The sequence below is a fragment of the Rattus norvegicus genome, chromosome 4 (genome assembly GCF_021556685.1).
Source record: "Rattus norvegicus strain SHRSP/BbbUtx chromosome 4, alternate assembly SHRSP_T2T, whole genome shotgun sequence".
In the NCBI taxonomy this organism is placed as follows: Eukaryota; Metazoa; Chordata; class Mammalia; order Rodentia; family Muridae; genus Rattus; species Rattus norvegicus.
In genome coordinates, this window is record NC_141537.1 from 10,726,012 (window position 1) to 10,746,489 (window position 20,478).

At 51.1% G+C, this 20,478-nt stretch overlaps 1 protein-coding gene and 2 long non-coding RNA genes across 10 annotated transcripts in view; 1 reads left to right on the forward strand and 2 right to left on the reverse strand.

Moving 5' to 3' along the window:
- Positions 1-2,319: 2,319 nt before the first annotated feature.
- Positions 2,320-5,426, reverse strand: LOC147994675 (uncharacterized). Its single transcript, XR_015686286.1, has 2 exons — positions 5,292-5,426; positions 2,320-5,035 (listed from the first exon to the last, which is right to left on the reverse strand). It is a non-coding gene; the product is annotated as an uncharacterized LOC147994675 (long non-coding RNA).
- Positions 5,427-5,448: 22 nt separating this feature from the next.
- Positions 5,449-20,478, forward strand: part of Prkag2 (protein kinase AMP-activated non-catalytic subunit gamma 2) — a 241,050-nt gene continuing 226,020 nt past the window's right edge. For 7 of the 8 annotated variants that reach the window (XR_015685707.1, XR_015685708.1, XR_015685709.1 and 4 more), the window contains exon 1: positions 5,449-6,318. Coding sequence is in view for 2 of the 8 variants with exons in the window: in XM_087658374.1 (XP_087514500.1) it covers positions 6,205-6,318 (114 nt within the window). In the remaining 6 variants the exon portion in view is untranslated. 8 annotated transcript variants of the gene reach the window in all.
- LOC147994676 (uncharacterized) lies at positions 14,023-20,403 on the reverse strand. The gene is made up of 4 exons (XR_015686290.1): positions 19,310-20,403; positions 17,011-17,145; positions 15,836-15,943; positions 14,023-15,583 (listed from the first exon to the last, which is right to left on the reverse strand). It is a non-coding gene; the product is annotated as an uncharacterized LOC147994676 (long non-coding RNA).

Genomic DNA, 20,478 nt, shown 5'->3' on the forward strand with positions numbered 1-20,478 from the left:
CTGAATCCTAGAGGTGAAGCCCTTCTGACCTGACTCCTCCCACACTGCTGTCTGCTCACCTGTCTCCCTCTGGCTGAATCCAAAGACCCTGATAGAGAGCTGAGCAGTATAGGGAACAGGTCTAGGAGCCGAGGCCACAGGAAGTCCACTGGGAGGGTGGATGCCAGCTGCATCCCCACACTGTACACACCCATCAGTTCCCTAGGACACTGTTCTCCGGAAATGTTAAGTGACCATTCAGATTTTCCAGGGCTGAGGGTCCTACGGAGTCTCTGAGAAGCAATTCTTCCCTTAACTTTCCTGGGCTAACTGGGATGATGTGTTGATTTTATATTCAATGCTGAGAACTGCTTCGTATACATAAATATTTAGTGTAAAATACTAGGAGTATGTTTAGAGAAATTGTTAGAAATTCTGTCCTCATCCCAAGCCAAAGCTCAGTTCGTGAATTTTTATAAACATCAAGTCTGCAACTCAAACAGCTGTTGAAAAGATCCAACACTTCAACATGGTACAGTCCGAATGCAGGCTAGTGCGCTGCATACTGAAGAACGGTGATAGGAACACAGCCCCTGTTATCTGCAAGTAAACCAGCTTCTCTAATTACAGGGGACTACGCACAGTAAAGATGCTGTGGATTCACAGTCCCGAATCTGTCCTGAGGTGTCTCACACAGCTTAGGTGGCTTTGCGTAGCTAGGCTCACACGGTGCTCACACTGTGAGGGCTGAACCAGACAGACAGTGAGGTGGCGACGAGTGCCACCAGAGACAGTTCCAGTTCATTCTCCATTTGAGTTTTGAATGAGCTCAGTTTTGCTCATTACAATTCCAAGAACGTTTTACTGTTGCCAGATTGTTGTTATTTTATTATTATTATTATTATTATTATTATTATTATTATTATTTGACTACTACTACTATTACTACTACTACGGCTTCTCACTTCATATTTAGTTATGTGACTTGTCAGGTACACAAGTCACCATGAATCTTCCTGGACTCAGAGCTACCCACAATGAGGCCACTATCCCCTCTCATGTGTTGTGTGTTGGCAGTGAACCCCATAGACACATACACACACACACACACACCCTTCCCCCAGCTGTAGCATCTTTACCCACCCATCTAAAATTCGGGGAAGCCTTTGAGTCATGGATGGATAAGTTGTTCCACAGTGAGAAGAAAATGTCCTTGCATACAAGTGGCCCAGACCAGAGCTTTGCCATTGTTGTGTTTTATAAAAAAGAAAAGAGAAGGGAGGGATATGTTTAATAGAGGCACAGTACGGTGTTGGGAAGGAGGTGACTCTGCAGGCCCATGCTGAGGCATCCCTTCCCCGAGGTACCAGCCATACCACGGATATAGTATGAAATAGTTTATTTAGGGTATGGGGAGGGGAATTGAGGAGGGAGTGGAGACAGACAGAGACAGAGAGACAGAGAGACAGAGAGTAGAGGCTGGCCATGAACACATGGAAAAAGAGGGGGAGGGGAATGGGGAGAGAGAGGAGGGGGCAAGCAGCCCCTTTTATAGTGAGTCAGGCACACCTGGCTGTTGCCAGGCAACAGTGGGGTGGAGCCTAGAAGAAATACTAACAGTTATGCTTTTTTTTAACCTAGAAGGTAAAAGGCTGTGATAAGCCAGGCTAGAAAACAAGGCCTTGATAGAAAGGCCTGTGGCCTCCAGGGTGTGACAGATACTTTCAGGAAACTCTTCCAAGCCCAGTGCTTGGAAAGTTCCTCTTGTCCAGTCTCTCCCAAGACCTCGTAAGATTCTCCAGAGGTCTATTTAGGTACATTCCATAAAATAGCTTTTGACCCACATGGCATAAGGAGAGTGGCCACACCCACCAAGTCCTCAAGTTGCCCTGTACCCCAGGAGTCCTTGGACTGAGTATCTCTGTGAGATCTGTCTGCTTGGCAAATGCATACTGATTGATTATGTTATCAAGTACTAAGGGACAAGGGCAGGCGTGGACTCTGGCAAGCTTGGGCATGGGTTGGACTCAGGGTTTGGTTCAGCCCTTCTTGGAGGAACATTCTCCCCGAGGGCCAGATGGTACTTGTCCTTTCCTGTGAGGCTTGGAGGTCAAGGGTTCTAAGTCCTGTGCATGGTCATTCCATTCACCTCATGCTGCCACAACAAGGACAGTGACAGCATGTAAAATTCATTTCCTCCCCTGGAGTCTCATTGGAAAAGGCTTCACCCGTGTTCTAGAGCCAATGGCTGGATGCCAGCTGCAACCCAGAGCTGCTGACATCTGATATAAGATGGGTCAGACTTGTGTGGAGCAGCACAGGAACTTCAACCCACCCAGGTTAATCTCCAAGGCAACTTTATTATGGTGTTTAGTATGTATTCTTTCACCGTGTACCATCAGGCAGATCAGTGAAAGGTCAGAAATCAGTCACATTCAGGGAACAGCGAGAATCACAACCTCTCAGGGTTCGTCTTTACTTACTGCATACTCGAAGCTCACAGCTAAACGGATGATGAACACACACTGACTACTTGAGTCCAAGTCTTTCTGCCTGATGGGAGGCAAGGCTGGATTGCTAGAATGGGCCAGCAAGATGGCTCAGTGGGTAAAGACACATGGTGCCGCACCAGTTAGCAGCATGTGTCCAGTCTCAGAACCCATGCGAAGGTGGAAGGAGGGAACTGATTCTCTAGCGTTGTCCTCTGACCTCTACTTTACTGGTGTGATACCACCCCACCCCAAATAAAGACAAAAACAAGCAAACAACATAAACACCCTAAAGCAAACATCTCACTCCTGAGCAGAGTCCGGAGGGCAGATGCTGGGGGACTGGGACTTCACTCCCGGCTGGCATGGGTGGTGCCCATTTAGTAGACAGACACATTTCAGGCCACATGAGCCCCGCCTGCTGACTCTGTCACTGGAGAAGTGCTGAGTGTGGACTTAAGACACTGAGCTGTCAGCATCCTGGCTGTTCTCTGAAGAGAAGACAGGACTGGCCACAGAGCTCATCGGTACCTTAATGCGGGTCTCCTGGATTCCACTGTTGGGATCCCCTGTGGTTAAGTGACTTTAGAGGGAGGTCTGCTTTGCAGAATAGAGGTGGCTGGCACAGGAAAATAAAGCAGGCTCAGAGAGGCGTTCAAGAGATAGACTACTCCAAGGCAGAGTTTCCACTCCTCCTGGGCCCTTTCTTCATGTCTGTCGAGACTCACCACCTCCTGTAGATCCTGAGAGCAGAAGCCATAGTGAGATTACACTGTCAGTCTAACAGAGAAGCATCTCTGCCTTGGTTGTCATTAGATAATGACACCTTGGTAGGGTGAGCTGTACGTTGCCACAGCGTTCACAGAGGGCCTGAGTTACTTCAGTCTCCAAGGGCTGCCTTTTGCTCAGAATCAAATCACTGTGTTCTAAACACACAGGCAATTGTCCTCACCAACTGTGTCACAGGCCAGGAGGACATGGCAGCAGTTTGCTCAAGGTCACCCTTGAGACATTTCCTAGAGTTTTGTAATCTGGTGGAAAGGTGGTTTTTGTTTTTGTTTTGTGTATGTATAAAGGTTTTAAAACAGAAGAGGCCACCTTTTTTTTTTTTCTGTTGTCTGAAAGGACACAGCAGTGACAACCCACAGATGTTAAAGGAGCACAAAACACGAGCCAGCAGCCAGGCTTTGGCCACCCTGGTCCACACAGTGCTTGAAATGGCTCTTTCAGAAGACTTTGATAGACAGACATTAGATCATTAACTTGAAGTCTACTGCAGTGCTGGGCATGGAGGCCACGATCAAAATGCTGGTTCTTGAGGTTGGGAGATGGCGTAGGTGGTGTGCTGGCACAGGCTTATAATTCTAGCAATGCATGTACACACACACACACACACACACACACACACATACACGGGAAGGTATTGATATAAGGAACATGTGCTTTCCGCCTCCGAGTCTTTCCCTCTGTCTGCTTGTTTCCTCTGATGGCTGCTTCTTTCTTACAAAGCCACAGCTTTCTCATCACATGGTACCATTTATGCACCCTGGCACCATCATGAAGAGATGAACATCTCAAACTACAGAGAGAGAACACTTGACAGTTGACAATCCTGGAGTGATTTTTTTTAGGGCTCAGGGTGGCCTCCTTGGACATTGATACTGCACCCCTTCAAACTCCTCACTTCTGCTTCTAGGAATCAATCTGAACACTCAGTAGAACGGTGTCTTGGGGATCTCTGGGGGCTCTTTAGTGAGGAGCCAGGCTGGGGAGGAGGGTGGCAACACCGGGCTTGAGTTTTGATCCTAGGCAGGTTCCTTCAGAGGACTCTCCAGAAGCTGCTCAGGGATACTGGTTGGGGGGCTCTGGGGAGGGGGTGACTTCATTCTTGGTTTGAAAGTGTGGCAGCGGGATGTAAATGAACCAAGGAACCTGGCCCCTCTGCCCCACAACTGTAGTTCCTAATTTGCAGAACTAGGCTGGTAACATGGAAACCCACGCGATAACTAAACCCAGGTTGTTTCTGATGGGACGGATAGGTCCTTTACTAAATCATGGTCTTAAAGTGGTAACCACATCCTCTACAGTGGGAGAGCAGGAAGAGGGGCAGGAAGAGAAGTAAAGGCTACCACCTCCTTACCATCACCACCCTCATCATGTCTTCGTCAAAGCGGCCACTATCACGTTTACTCTACAGATGTAATATACAGTAATGTCTGTATATTACTGTTTACAGATAGGAGCAGATGGGCTGATGTTAGCTTCAGAGTGATGGAGTAATCTTTGGGCTCATCCGGTATTCAATTCTAAGCAGGAGCGGGAGCACGCCCCTCTCTCAGACCAGAAGCCAAGGTCGTGCTGCCCGGGAGGTACAACAGGGCCCTGAGCAGCCCTCAGTGGCAGATCTGCAGCCAGTGGCTCTGAAGATCCGGGAGCACGTGGCGTGTTCGCCCTGCTTTCAGGCTCCGACGCACCCATTTCCTCCTGTGGTCTTAGGACTTCAGCATTTACAGAGATGAGAGCGCCTTTGCAGAAGATCAAGGTTTGCTGCGCAATCTTTGATGAATCTGAAAAGAACCAAGTCGTGGAGAAAAGCCTGTACTCACCCCGCCACGGGCCACTCTGAACAGGAATGAGGGTCCACACGCAGCAGGGCGGCAGCATTGCGCGAAGCGAGTGCGGTCATCCGAGCCACTTAGACCCGGGGTTTCAATCGTGGCGTGGTAGGGCTGCGGGTGTGTGTTTCCGGGGGTTGGACCTAAACAGAGACACTGCAAAACCATGGATCAGAATCAGCTCCTGGCGAGTCCGGAGCCCGCTTACCTTGAGACAGAGAGCGCACGGCGACCACCCGGGGGCAGCGTGGGCCGCGTGGAGTGGGACAGTGGCGCCGCACGCCGCGCACTTCCTGTTCAACGCGCGCGCCGCCTGCCACCGCCCAGCGCTCCCGGAGTCTGCGTTGGTGCCAGGCCCGGCCCCCACAGTCCCCAGGGTGCCGGGGGACGCGACTCAGAGGCCGCCCCGGGCGGGCGCCCTGCCCTATTCTCCCCTAGGGGTTGGGGCGCGCCCTTCGGCCCGCAGAACCCAGCCAGCCGCCGCCACAGTTTATCCCTGCGGCCACGCGCCAGCCCAATTGCGACGAGTCTTCGCCTTTGCACCTCCTCTTCCCCCTCTGCCCTCCCTCTTGCCCAAAGAGGAGGCCCTCCGGGTCCCAGGCTCCCTGCCGCTTTATTGTGCGGCCCAGGGTTATGCATTTCTCCACTAAGTGTCTCTAGCCACTGTTTCCAACCAGGCAGAGACAAGGGTAGGCTGTTTTCCAAATTGCTGTTGTTAATTGCACCTGCCTGGCCGATTACCTCTGGGAATCTGTGGGAGGAGCCGAGAGGTGGAAAATGTTGCTTCGCTTTGCAGCAGGAGGAAAACTTTATCACCCAGCACGAGACTTCTGCCACGCGTAACCAAAAGCAGCACTGGCCGCGACGCTGCACCCGATGATTCTGTAGGAGAAAGAGGACGCTCCAACCCGGCATTCCGCGGACCGCCAGCCCCTCGGGTGGAGCCCCGCGTGTTACCTGCGCCACCCGCCCTCCCCGCGGAAGTCCCCACGAGGTGTTTTCAGGGTGGGAGGACAGTCATAAAAAGCGCGTGGCTACAGTGTAACGGCAGCAGCCCTGGGGGGCAGCGAGGGGCCCGAACCCCGGGAACAAGGCACCGGAATTAACTTCTAGCTAAAGTTATGGGAAGCGCAGCCATGGACACCAAGAAGAAGAAAGAGGTTTCCAGCCCTGGCGGGAGCAGTGGCAAAAAGAACCCTAGCCTGAAGAGGCGGTCGCTGCGAGTGCACATTCCGGTGAGTCCGATCCCTGGAGCTCCAGACTCTGGCGGCGCCTAGGCGGTTAACACGGGACAACCCGCGCGCGCCGTCCTGTCCCTCCTGTCCCTTCGGGAGGCTGGGGAGGGGGAGGGGCAAGGCCCAAGCTGGGCCGCAGAGCCCGAGATTGGATCTTGGTCCGTACTCTAGTGGAGCTATGGGACTGTCTGGGACAGAGGCAGGGGTGTCTGCTGGGAAGCGAGTAAGAGAAGCGCGCTCCCGGGTGCGCAAAGCCTGGCGGCGGACTGGGCGTAGCCCCGGATCCCGCCGGTGCGGGTGCTGGGGAGGGGGTAGTGAGTTGTATTGTTTTGTTGAAAAACGACCTTGTGAAGTGTGGGGAAATGTGAGCGGAGGAACTGCGCGTCAGCGCCGAGGACTGAGGAAAAGAGTGGTGGGTGGGAATATAGCAGGGGCCACGGTGTGGCAGCACCCCCAAAAGGCTCTCCCTCCACACCAATTTCCTCAGGATGCATGTGAGTCGCGGCGGGAGCCCTTTGCAATGATTCCCTTGGTTTGGATCCAGAAACATTTTGGGCCTCGTGGAATCTGGGGGCTTGAGGTGTCCCTATCATATAATACAGGGCTGTTGCTAACTTCAGCCCAGATCACCCTGCCACCTTGGTTGGACTTTGGTGACATTGATTTAAACAGCCAGAGGGAGCAGCATGCGGAATCGCTTGCTCACAGCACTGAGCATCAGTCTGGCCTGCCCCAGCTGGTAGCCCAAGGGCACTTGTTCTCCTCTCTGTAGAGGGGGATCAGGAGGTGTACTCTAGCCCTTAACTTTACTCAAAGGGGAACACCACTTGGCTACATCCTGGCAGTGACCAAGCAAGCAAAGGTTTTTTACAAAGGCACATGCTAAGCAGTGTGGGACAGCTCAGTGAGTCCCACCTCCGTCCTGTGCTACCTGACAGCATCCACGCTGATCCATCCACGCTGATCCCAGAGCCGGCTTTCCAGCGCTACCCACTCAATTTCACCCCGAAGAATGAGTAGTAGGCTTTTCCTATTGTTGGCCCCAAGCCCTTCCTTTCAGATGCGGGCCCCTATCTTTTTATTCCAGTCCAGGAATGTGATACTGAGTGGAATCTTGGGGCTTGAAGCCCCACATAGGTAATAGGTGTACTTTGGGGAGCTATTTAAAGGTGGGCATCTGGGGGAGTCAGGAGTCCCACAGTGACCTGAACATATAAGGGTGTGGATATTACTTGAGACAATACTCCTCATCACATTGCCTATATAAGACATTTTAAAACTATTTAAATGGAAGGCGGGGGGGGGGGGCTGGAGAGATGGCTCAGTGGTTAAGAGCACTGACTGCTCTTCCAGAGGTCCTGAGTTCAAACCCAGCAACCACATGGTGGCTCACAACCATCTGCAATGGGATCCAATGCCCTCTTCTGGTGTGTCTGAAGACAGTGACAGTGTATGCATATACAATAAATAAATAAATAAATAAATAAATAAATAAATAAATATTGAAATAGAAAGCTAGACATTGCTGCTAAGATCTGTTTAACAGTGACCTTTCGAGCTGGCCCTTTAACCACTGTTTGTCTCAAAAAATGGTGCCGATTTGTCCACCCTGTGGGGAGGTTGGAGTAAAACAGTAAATGGGGAAGAAAGCTCCTTACAGTGTAAAGTGCTGTACACTCATGTGGTTATTACATGTATGTCAGAGTATGAAGAGATCCCAGCACTTAGGGGGTTGAGGCATGGTGATTGCTGTGAATTTAAGACTAGCCTGGGCTAGAGAACAAATGGGTCTCAATATAAACAGACAAACAAACGTCAGCAGGGTTGGGATGGCGGGGGAGGGAAAATAGTGCCCACTGAAGAAGCCACCGTGAATGGAGGCCAAATAGAGCAGCTGACCCCGACCCGTATGTATGTGCTTGTCAGCGGGGCAGTATAGGGCAAAGTCCAGCAGCAGCTGAGGGACCAACAGGCCACTCTGAATGCTGAAAACTGGGACACTCAAGTGTATTCTTGGCATGACCCGGCCTTTCCTGAAAGCAGTTTTCACTCCACTGACACACAGCTGCTCACCCATGTGACCTGGGCCTGTGTTCTCCTTCTCTCCTGTGCATGTGTTTGTGGGTGGGCCCAGAGGGTCCTGTCATCTACCCACTAATGCTGACCTATTGATTACTGTGCCAGGAGAGGCTGTGAAAATGGGCACTTAAGGCTCAGGGCTTAACAGCCGAGCCTAGGATGTAAGATGACAGGTCAGTTCCACAAAAGGCTGTGGAGACCAGAGTGATAACATGGGAGAGCCATTTCCGGTGCAGAGAGAGTGGTGCTTCTGGCTCCAGTAGAAGGCAGTGGAAGGGAATGTCCTCAGACCAGATCAGCAGGACTTTGAAGGAATTGGGTTTCAAGCAACATACGATTTTCTTTCTTAAGTATGTCCCATGCTCTGTTTGGAACACACTCACACTGTAACTGGTCTATTGCTGCTTAACTGGGTATCCTGTGCTTTTCCCTGTGCTTGAAGGCCAGACCCTGCCAGGCACAGTAATTTCTAGTACTTTCATCCCAGTGCTCTGGAATCAGAGGCAGAGAGAATTCTGTAAGTTTTCCTTAGTGAATTAATTTCAGGGCAACCAAAACTCAGGAATTGCTCTCAGAGACAGAGGAGTTGCAGCAAAGACCTGTTCCCTATGTGCAAGTCGTTCCAGGTCCGCCATAGCCTCGTGGGGAGCTTGGGGCTTGTGTCTTTCTGCCTGTCTGAAAGATTCTTCCCAGCTCTGGCAGCTGGCTCAGCTGAATGTGGGGACACCTCAGGTACTGGGATGGTCCCTCTTTTGGTTACCTTGGCTCTGATACAGTAGCTGAGACCTTGTATCTGATCTACATGCACAAGGCAAGGGCTGGAGGGGCGAGGGGATGCTAACTGGGAATGGCTTGGACTTTTGAAACCTCAAAGCTCATCCCCAGCAATACATCTTCTCCATAAAGTCACCTTCTGATCTTTCCTAAGTGGTTTCACTAACTGGGAAAAATTTGACATTTAGATATTTAAGCCCATGAGGGTCCTTGTCATCTGAACCACCACAGTGCAGAAAGGACAGACTTCCACCCAGTAAGGTGTCATTGGGTAGACAGTTCTGATACGGCTGCACAGAAACATTTCAGGAGAACCCAGCAGCGGGGCTGTTGCCTCACGCGTTAGCATATTCTCATGACCTGTCTGGCTTCTAGAAACTTCTTCCTTACTCCTTTGCTAATGCCATTTAATAACTTAAACAATTCACCATGACCGAAGTTCTTGTCTTGGAGCCTCCTTCGGGGGTTCTAATCTGAGAAGCTATTAAAATACGAGGAACAAAAACTCATGAGAGGTAACCAGCCGTGGAAGCAAGATGAAGCGCTTTGGTAGACTTCCAGGGGTCAGAGCCTGAGCACCCCTCAGTGAGGGAAGGTGGTTGGGGGATGCCCGAGGAGGGCTAGAAGGACCAGAGCAGGATCTTGTGTGACACTGAAGCTGCCAGGGAGGTTGGGTTCTTGACCTAGTAGGCACAGGTGACAGCGCACATGTCCCCAGCCCTCTTGGGAGAGGAGCTCCTGAAATCCTTCACTGTCACTGGAGACAGACTAAAAATAGAGCCCAGGGCTGCTGGCCAGTCAGAAGGTTGTGGTGGCACAACTGGGCTTGAGTGAGAGCCCGTTGCTCAAGATACTGCCTGCAACCTGCTATGTGTGGCTAGCAGGGGAGTCTCAGCCAGCTTGAGGCCACAGGGCCCTCTGTGCCGGTGATGGGCCTGTGACCACACTCTCTGTAGAGCATGGGGATAGGAATTGTCCTCTGAGCCTGGAGCTGGAGGACCAAATGACAGCATGCTCTGTCCCTCTCACCACTGAAGCACCCTGAGCTGGAGGCTGGGGGGTGACATTCAGCTTCGACCTTGACGAAGACTGGTTTGAACATTTTGTACATGCTCTTTGATGGCAAGGTATGGTTCTTGAATTGGTTTCGGTATAATAGCATTATCTTAAATGCTTTTAAAATATCAAATCCTAGGCGTCAGTCTAAACCTACTGATCTGGAATTTCTGAGACAAGACCCCTAATTTTGTTATTCATCAAGTTCTTCGTGGGATTTTTATGCCTCCTGGGTTTGAAAGGAGTCGGTGTCTAGTTTCCATTCTTCTGTCCTCATGTCATCGGTTCTGCCTGTCATCTGTTTTTCTGTCCATCCATCCTTCCTTTCATCTATTGACCACCCATCACTGTCTTGGCTGGTTTTATGCCAGCTTGACAAAGCTAGAGTCATCTCAGAGGAGGGAGCCTCAGTTGAGACTGTGCCTCCGTAAGACCCAGCTGTAAGGCATTTCTTAATCAGTGGTCAGTGGGGGAGAACACAGACTTCTGTGGCCCTGGCTTCTATGAGAAAGCAGACTGAGCAAGCCATGTGGGGCAAGCCAGTAGGCAGCACCCCTCCATGGCCTCTGCATCAACTCCTGCCTTCGAGCTCCATCCCTGTCTAAGTTCCTGTGTTAGCCTCCTTCTGTGCTGAACAGGGATGTGGAAGTGTAGGTTAAATAAACCCTTTCCTCCCAACTTGCTTTTGGTCGTGGTGTTTCATCATAGCAAAAAAAACCCTAAGACAGTCACCTACCATCTACCTAATCTATTAGAATATCCATGTAACAATTATCCATTTATTTACCATCTGTCTATCCATACATCCACTTATGTCATCTAACTAACCTGTCCAAATAATCAAGTATGCATGCATCTTATGTGCGTATGTGCCTGTGTGTTTTATGCGTGTGTGTGTGCGCGGGCCTGTGTGTGTGCATGTGTGTGTGTGTGTGTGTGCGTGTGCGCGCGCGTGTGCCCATCTATCTCTGTCTATCCATACATCCTCTGTCTTTCATAAACCATCACAGTTTCCCATCCATCTTTGAGAAGAACTACCCTTTACTACTGATTGTGTGACAGTGACAGGATATTTCTGGCTGCCCAGTTAAGATTGTCCAGCGGCCAGAGTAGCCCGGTGTGATGTGATTCAGCCTCTTGGTTTGGGCCCTGCTTCTGTGGTTTGGCATCTTGGGGTGTCTGTCCTCTTACAGGACCCAGACGTCAGACGCTGCAGCAGCTCAGTGCAGGCCCAGGACTCTTGTGCCTCCAGGTTCATTAACAAAGCTTGAGTTCTGTGTCTCGAGTCTGCATGTTGAGTCTGGCCAGTACCTGGGCTGCTTCAAGGTGGGCACAGCATGCCGACTGAATGTCAGTAGGGCACAGCACGTACAGTTAGTGCTCTGGAGCCAGATGGAGACTGTAGTCCTACCTTGTTTGTAATACATGCACATGCGCACACACACATGTCCATGTGTGTGCGTGCATGTGTGTGTGTATGTGTACATATATTGCATATGTATATGTTATATATTATAAATATATATGACATGGTATGTACACACTAAAATTCTTATAATTTAAGCAGGATATAATAGAACTATAATGTGTATTAGACACTAGTTAGATCTAGGGATTTAGTTACTGGTTTATTAACTGTACTCAAGTTCCTCCCGCTGTGGCCTGTGGCCATCTTTCCTGCAAGTAGCCTATGGCTCCATGTCCTGAGTCCTGTTCTGACCAACAGACTGGAGAAACCACTGGATTTGAGGTCACCTGAACTGTCTGCTAGACACAGCCACATTGTCCTCTATATCCTGGCCATTGTGAAGTCAGCTGGGCACATGCGCTGTTGTGACCTCCACCCCAGCTGAGTTACGAACTGACCCCAGAGACCAACCCAGACTGAGAGAACTCTCCAGCAGATGTGGAGAGCTGAGACACACACACACACACACACACACACACACACACACACACAGAGAGAGAGAGAGAGAGAGAGAGAGAGAGAGGGGAGAGAGAGAGAGAGAGAGAGAGAGAGACCAACCGACCACCAAAGCCTGCTGCTTTAAATCTCCACAATCTGCCATATTTGAAAGCAGAAAGCAGTGGCAGACTCTATTGGCTGGCAGGTGCCTGTGGTTACCCTTGTAGGGAGTTAGGAGCCATGGACATCTTGGTGCCAGCCAAGCCCCCAGGCTGGACATAAGTAAAACAGCCACCAGTTACCAGACAGAAGCGCAGTCCAGGATCCTTGTAGCTTAGTGTTCGTGCTGACGTTCCGTGACCTGAGGTACAGAATGACTAGAGGGTATTAGACCCAGAGGAGGCCTTAGGAAAGAGGGCAGAGTGGAGATTGGGAGGAGGTAGATGCCCCTCGTTCCCCTGAAGGCTGACTGCTCCATGCCTTCACCATGCACGCGGGTTTCATCCAGTCCCATTAGCAGGACTGTGTTCTCTGTGCTGTCTTCAGAGGAGGACTCCCCCTTGCTTGCATTGCCTAGGACCCCCTCACCCCCGCTCCATATCTCTTGGCTTGTGTCAGTATCGCTTCAACATTGCCTCTGTCTTAAACGGCCTTTCCCCTCAGGGTGGCTGTGCTAACATGTATTCCTCCTAAGAACGTTAGCCATGAAGGATTAGGGTCTACCCTGATGACATCATGCTAGTGCAGCTCCCATTTCAAACAAGTTCACATACACGGGTTCCGTGGCCTAGGACTTTAACAGTGCGTTCTGGCTTCCCGGGCTGTGGGGAGTGTAGCTCATTGATCTGCCATTTCTGCACCTCCTACCTGGCACAGGATCCAGAGCACAGACTTGAAAGGATCTGCAGCCGCCCTCTCCGGCAGCAGATGTGTAGTTCTTCATCTACACATCCTGCAGGACGTTTCTCTCTTCGTAGAATTTCAGTCCTCACCCTTGGTATCCCTCCACTTAGCCTTCCTGGCACAAGAGGAGGTCACTATAAGACCACCCTTCCTGAGGACTTCATCGCCTCGGGACCGCTGGGCAAGCTTCCCACAGTGAGAAGGAATGGCATTCTGCCTGTCAGAAAAGCAGATGGGAACCCGGGTCCACCGAGAGCCCATCGGTCTCTGTTGAGCATTCATCAACAACTTCACTGCCCAGCTAGAGAACACCAAAACACCAGGGCCCTGGCAAGAGCCTGTGGACCAGATGCTATCCCATTGGTCTGTGGCAAACCATGAGTTGGCAGGCTTCCTGTCAACAGGAAGTGAAGGATGGAGATTTAGTCATTTTCTAAGTAGGTAGAGGAAGAGTACAGTTTGAGTGGGCAAGCAGTCTGACTGGAGGTGCTTCCCCGCTGGTGGGGCTAAAGTTTAACTATTTCCTCTGCTCCGACTACAGAGCACACCACAGGGGGGAGTCCTCTGAGAGCTCCCTGTGGTTTAGCCCACTTTCACGTGGCTCCTCCACTGATCTCCGAATGAGGTCACAGCTGATTAGCCAAGCAAGTAAAGGCCTGTTCTAACCTCCACGCTCAGCACTTCTTATCAGCCTGTGTGCCACGTTCCAACAGATGCTGACTCTCGAGATTGGCGGGTGACTAAGGGAGAAATGGGCAGGCGGGGTGTTTCCTGGGTGGTTGAGTTTGTGCTTGACATTTTTGGTTAAAGGAGCTGAACACAGACATGGGGAGCCTGACTCAGGGAGAGCAAGACCCTTTGATAGGCTCTCCAAGTGTCCAAGTGCCCACAATAGCAAATGTGCCACAGTCAAACATCCCCAGCAGGGAGCTGCGTGCATCAGAGGGAGGATCTGGGAAGTGGGAGAGAGAACGACTGTGGAGAAACCTCACCTCAGAGCCGGTTTATTTTTCAGAAAGTTTTCCAGGCTATAAGCTGGTTGTAACGTTGCCCAAATGAAATGTGGGCTGGGAAAGAGGCAAGGACAGAGGGTTTCCACTTCTCTCTCCGGTCAGTCTAGGGTTAGCTGGTTAGCCCTTGGTGGGCACTGCCAACCATAACACCTTTTTCTAGGTGTTGTTTGAAGAAAATAGAGAAAGGTATCCACACAGCACAGCAAACCTGAACAAGACGGGCGACCGTGGAAGATAAGAGATCAGCTGTGCCGGCCAGACTGCCTGCTTGCTAGCTCAGTGCCAGATGGCGAGTCCTTAGGTAGAAGAAGACTCCAGGACTCAAGTATCTGCCTTGATTACCAGGCTTCTCTCCAGTGATTACAACCTGTTTCTACCAACAGGGACTGGGTCTGGGCAGGAATAGGACAGGGAGCTAGGTGAGAGTAGCACTATACTTCTCCCTCAGTTGTTCACACTGCTCACCAGGCAAGGACAGATGGACCACCAGTCCCAAGGGCATGCGACCTGTGAAACACCGTGGATGGGGCCAGGTCATCCTTGTGTTTTTTATGTACGCTGTGTCATGGCGGTCCGTGCCTCCTCGTTACCACAGAGTCTAAGAAGTAAGGACATTCAGATTGGTTCTCCAGCTGCCCATGCCTTCCCTGAGTCCAGGGTGGTCTGAGGAGAGGCGTGAGGGGAGCTGGTTCTCCCACAGGTAGGCATTTGATAGCATCCTGTTTTTATCAGCAAGGATGAATGGGTGTCCAAGGTGATATTTTGGCCCGGGAGGGAAGCCAGGATCAGGAGAATAGAGAGGTTATTTGTCTCCACACCATTCTTGCTTGTTAAATGTAGTTTGAGATTTCTTCAATGACCTCGGGGCTCAGGTAATAAAATATTCTCAGCTATGGGACAGAGAAGCAGTGAACAGTGGTATCAAAGAGAAGAACTTGGCCAGGTGGCCTTCCGTTGGTTGCTGAGGAAAGAGGCAGCCCAGAGGGCTTGTGGTGCTCCCCCCTAGGGAGGACAGAAACTTCTCTCTGGACCAGTCTGCCTTTTGCTATGACCCACCATGGGCCCTTGGCTTGCTAGTGGTAAACCAGCGGCTCAGACTCAGGTCTTCTATTATAACCAAGTTGAAGGAGAAGAAAATTTCTCAAGTCTACAGGTGAGGTCCATGGCTGGCCCACATACATCCTCTGTTCCTGACTAGAGGCCGGTAGACTGCCTCATACCGTGACCGTAAAACATTTCTGTTTTGTGCTAGCTCAGAGCAGCAGTTGAGGCAGAGGTGAGCACAGACCAGGCTGCGGGCTGGCCTGACGTGTTTTGTCTTTTGTGGCCATGCCCAGATACTGGTGCCCAGGAAGGACCAAGGCAGAGTTCTGTGGCTCCCGCTACTGGTGCCTTCCTGCTTCCAGATTCGCCGCTGTGACGTCAAGAAGGACCCTTGTCTCATTTCTTGCTAAATGATGACGACTCTTCAGTGAATTGGGTTCCTTTCTTTAAAGGGTTTTTTGACCCATTGATTCTGTACCTCAGCTCGGCCCTGCAGAGGTGGGAGTGGAGAGCAAGCTGAGTCAGATGGACAGGCAGGCTATAAAGCAGTCGAGACAAATGTCCCAGCCACCCCCCAGGGACCTTCTGGAGGTGGGATGCCCTTTGGAGTTGCCTCCAAATAGAGAAATGAGGGTGAGCCTTTGTGATCATGGTCCCTGGGAAGAGGAGAGAAGCTTGGGCCGTGTTAGCAGCCACCTCTGCAAGCCTGGGTACTTTCTGATATGTCTGCTGCTTTCCTTACTTAGACCCCAAGCCCCTTCAGAGATGACAATTAAGGATTCCCAGGTCAGTCCAGAGGAAGCTCCTCAGATGATCACGGTGCTAGAGAGTGCAGAGATGCCCAGGCCAGCTGAAATGCGGAATGACAAAACCAAGACAGTCTTTGAGAATCAAAATGTCTAGCTGCCTTTAGGAACTAATTTCTCAAAAGCTGAGTGAATCCATTATTTATCAGTCTTATGGAAATCCCATCTCAAAAGAGATGTACTCGCGCACGCACACATATATATACACAGAGAGAGAGAGAGAGAGAGAGAGAGAGGGAGGGAGGGAGGGAGAGAGAGAGAGAGAGAGAGAGAGAGAGAGAGAGAGAGAGAGATATTTCAGCGACTTTGCATCTTGTTGATTTAATGAGATGATGTATCTTATTGTGCCTCTATCTTTTCTCTTTCACCTCCTACCTGGGGAAGTTGTTTGGGTCTTTTGCTCAAGCTAACTGACCAGAAACAGCACCCCTACTCTGCCCGGGGGGGGGGGCATTTTGGTGACAAGACTGTCCTTTGATTGGAAGCTGGTCTGGCACCTCCTCGGGCCAAGAGCCAGGCCCCAGCCCTTGTGCCTCACAAGCTCCAGGAAACTCTAGTTCCTGGTGCTGTAGGAGGGGGGAGCTGCCGCCTGCCGGGCTCCAGCATGGGGACTTGGCTGTCACTCATGGCAGATCCTTAAGAACAGAGTCTTGGCATGAGCAGGGAAATGGGTTGTGCTCAGCCACTCCACAAAAGGAAGATGCGGCTGAGGGAGCAGACATTTGGGAACAGGGACAAAACTGCCATCTTCAATCACTGTCCCCTCGGCCTCTCCCTTTGGTTCCTGGTGTTTCGGGTTTGGCTAAGTCCGTTTCCAGGTTTATCAGCTCCCCTTACTCAAGCTGAGACAGGCCCGGGGCCCAGAGAGAAAGCTACCTTGAGCTATGGCTGAACTACTGAGCCCTAGTGTCACACACTAGGAACTTGAGAGCCATATCAGGGGTGCTGTTGCAGGAGTTGGAGTGATTCGATGCACTGGGAAATTGTGGGTACCCCTGGGGACAGTCACCGGCCTGGAGAAAACTACGAGAACACGGGTTTAGGGAGAGAACATGGGTAGAATCTTCATTCTACCATGGCTTGAGAAAGTTCTGGAGGTTCAAGTTCCTACCTGATACCATAATATGGCTTCTGTCTCAATGAGTACAGGGGCATTCCCTTGTCACATCAGTCTGTGTGAAGTCAGTGAAGAGGGGACAGGCTTCGCCCTGGATGGAGAGTAGGGCATATAACGCAGCAGTGTCTCCTGGGAATCAAGAGGATGAATAGGTTGTGTGACCCTGGGCCCCGGCAGCAGGTGTGGCCTGGAGTCCTCAGTGTCTGCTCCCTGGCCCCCTGCCCTAGGCCTCCAGTCAGCTTCCGGCCTCGGCTCCTCCTGGCTCCTTGCTCTGTCAGCTTTACAGAGGCACAGCGTCGGGCCCACCAGCCTCACAGAGCTGTTTGTGTCCAGGGTTTGTTGACATGTCAGAGAGGTCTGTCTGTACTGGCTCGAGTTCACCACCACGTGCTTTCTTCTGATCTGGGGACCCACTGTCCATGTGTTGTCATAGCCCCTGACAGCGCAGCTCACCATGGACATCGCCTCAGTGTGCCTCAGTGCCTGCAGAGGCATCGTGTGTCAAATACATGTCAGCCTTAGAGCACTCAAATCCATTGATTGTCAAGGTCAGACAAAGATCATTCTGCAGAGAGGGAGCACCCCTGGGTTACTGCACCCACCCCTGCTTCTCTGCACGGCCTGTACCACCCCACCCTTGCCACGTGAGAGGAGCTACCGTTCCCATTACGCAGGTGGGAAAAAACCTGCAAACAGGCTACGAGTTAGGGGCAGCAAGGCCAGGCAGCTAGCCGGAGCCGTCTGGCACCTGAGCCCACATGCTGAACCACTGGGCTGAACGGGCAGATGGTGCTGGAGGCGATGTGCAACCTGAGAAAAATGCGTAGAGGGGGCAAGGTGTTTATCTCCAACAGTTTTCACAGACTGATTTATGGATGTCCTCAACCCTTGTACCTTCCTTACCAGTCCGTGTCGTGTCGTACGCCTCCCTGCCCCCCCCCCCCCCCCCCCCCGTTGCTGGGTCTGCAGCCTGGAGCCAGATGAACCTCTGGGTCTGCAGCCTGGAGCCAGGTGAACCTCTGTCTTTGCCCCGTTCCTTGTTTTCTTGGGGCTCTGTAAGTCTCAGCACTCGGGAGTCTGGGAGCTAGCAGAAAGGAAGGTCCTGAATGTCACCCGCTGAAAAACAATGACATTTTTCAGCTCTGATCTAACCTGGTATCTTCCACATGACACCATGTTTTTTCACTACTTTCTCTGCTACGAAAGGCCCCTTGCTTAACTGGTATTTGAATCCCCTGCTCCCTAAGAACACTTGGCTCTCCCGTGGGCATGTTTTATGGGGGCGACCCATGCCTCGCTCTCTGTGAGTAGGTGTGAGGCTTAGAACGTTTTCCCTCAAATGCTGCTTTCCACAACTATGCTGGTTTGCTGTTTGGAGCCCTGGAGAATGCTTCCTTCTGTACTAAGACTTGGGGCTACAATCTGCTGGTACCTTTTGTTACCTTCTTATCTTCCCCTATGCGAATCTTCTTTCTTTCTCTGCTGTCTGTCTGCCACTATCCCTGTCCTTCCTTTATTTAGTCTCCTAAGAGCCAGATTTCACCAGGCTGGAAAAACCTGCCTTCTGACCCAGTTCTAGGCCCTAGTGTGGCTGCAACAGCCAACCCTGGGCGGGCCAGCTCTGCTGGGACAGTGCGGTGTGCTCAGTGGGACTGTGTCTTGGGCCCCCAGGCCGTCTTTGAAGGAGTCTTCCCCACTAGTCTTTGCTAGACACCGTTCGACACTTGGCATCACGCCAGCCTCTTTCAAGCGTTCTGTCACTTAGCCAATCACAGCCTGACCTGGTTCTGCTTGTTGCCCAATTCTATAATCATGGAAAGGGAGGCTCAGATGGGATGAGTCATTTGCCCAAGGGACACAGCTGGTGAGGGCAGGGCTGACATTTGTATCCAGTGGGTTGTCTGCTAAATCTACTCTGGTTTTTTGGGGTTTTTTTGTTTGTTTGTTTTTTTGTTTTTTGGTTTTTTTTCCCCAGTGAGATTTCTTCTTGCTTCCCTCCACATCCTACTTGGGGGAGATAAAGAACACAAAAATACCTTCCCAGAATCTCCCAGTCCCACAAGAAAGGCTTTCCATGTGTGGATGTGACTTGGTACACATCCATTGCTTGCTCTGGTTTCCTTGGTGTCATCGTAAGTCCTGGGTTAATTAGGATTAGAGGCTTTGCAGATCGAGCTTCTCTCCTGCTGCCCCTCTAACTAGCTGGGCGATAGGCTCCTCTGCCTCTCTAAACTAATGAAAGAGGCTAGCCAGAAGCAAAGTTGAACAAATTAGGACTTAAAATAAAGATCACCTTTCTTGTTTAGTTGGTGCCCGAACTGGCACAAAGCCGTGGTTATCCCCAGAACTGCGTAAATCGAGCCGATGGTGTGCTCAGCAGGTGGGAGGTGGAGGCAGGAGGATTGGAATGTCTAAGTTAGCCTCAGCTACATAGTAAGTTCAAGGCCAGCCTGAGCTACACGAGATCATGCTTCAAAAACTAAATATATATGAATAAAATGTAAATAAGCTTCATTTACCAGAGATACACCAAGGCTCAAATGTGTTCCAAATCTGGGAAGAGCAGAGGGTGTGTGTGTGTGTGTGTGTGTGTGTGTGTGTGTGTGTGTTGTTGTTGTTGTTGTTGTTGTTGTTTCTCCCGTCACGGCTGATTTCCTTCCCTTGGGCATTCTCATCCTACCATATTGTAGCATTCTTTAGGTAGTAAAGACAATGGTAGTAACTGTCACTGGAATTAGGTAACTTTGATTTAAGCAAGCAAACAGGCCATCTCCTCAGGATCCATATGGTAGAGATGTGGGCATGGCTCTGGGCCTGTTCCCCTCTCGCTGGTTTCTGCCCACAGGCTTCTCTCCCTGTTCTGCCCACCCACTTTCTCCTTATGGTGCAGTCGCATGCACCTGTCTGCCTGCTTCGACTGAGTGAAAGCATGCCGGAGGCTGTCGTCTGCCTGCTCAGTGGCCTGTGGACTCCTGTGGGTTGGTGAGTGGGGGCCACTAATTCAGTGTCCCCCGTGCATATGTGAGCAGTGCTACCATAGTCATATGAGGCTGGGCAGTGAGGCTGTCCCCTTCCTCTGACTTTCTTTCTCCTGCTGGGACCTTGGGCATGATCCTGGCTTGAGACCACTCTTGCTGTCCACTCTCCCTCAGGCAGTGGTGTGAGAATCCCCAATGTGGCCTATGAGCTGGGCGTCCTGATTCTAGGCTGTCCCCATGCCCTGAGTTCTGACCTTGGGACCAGAAGTACCGAATTGTCCTTATTTGGCTCTGTAAATAAGGTGTCGTATGAGGGCCCCAGGGCCTTGGCTGTAAGTGGTCTTGAGATCCCTTGTACTCCTCAGACCCCAAATGTTAGTCCATGCTCCTTGGTAGCTAAATTCCCATTGCCTGGCTTTTTGATGGGGAGGTTACATAGCTCTTGTCCCTAGGCACTGATGATGTGCCTCCAAGTACTTGTGAC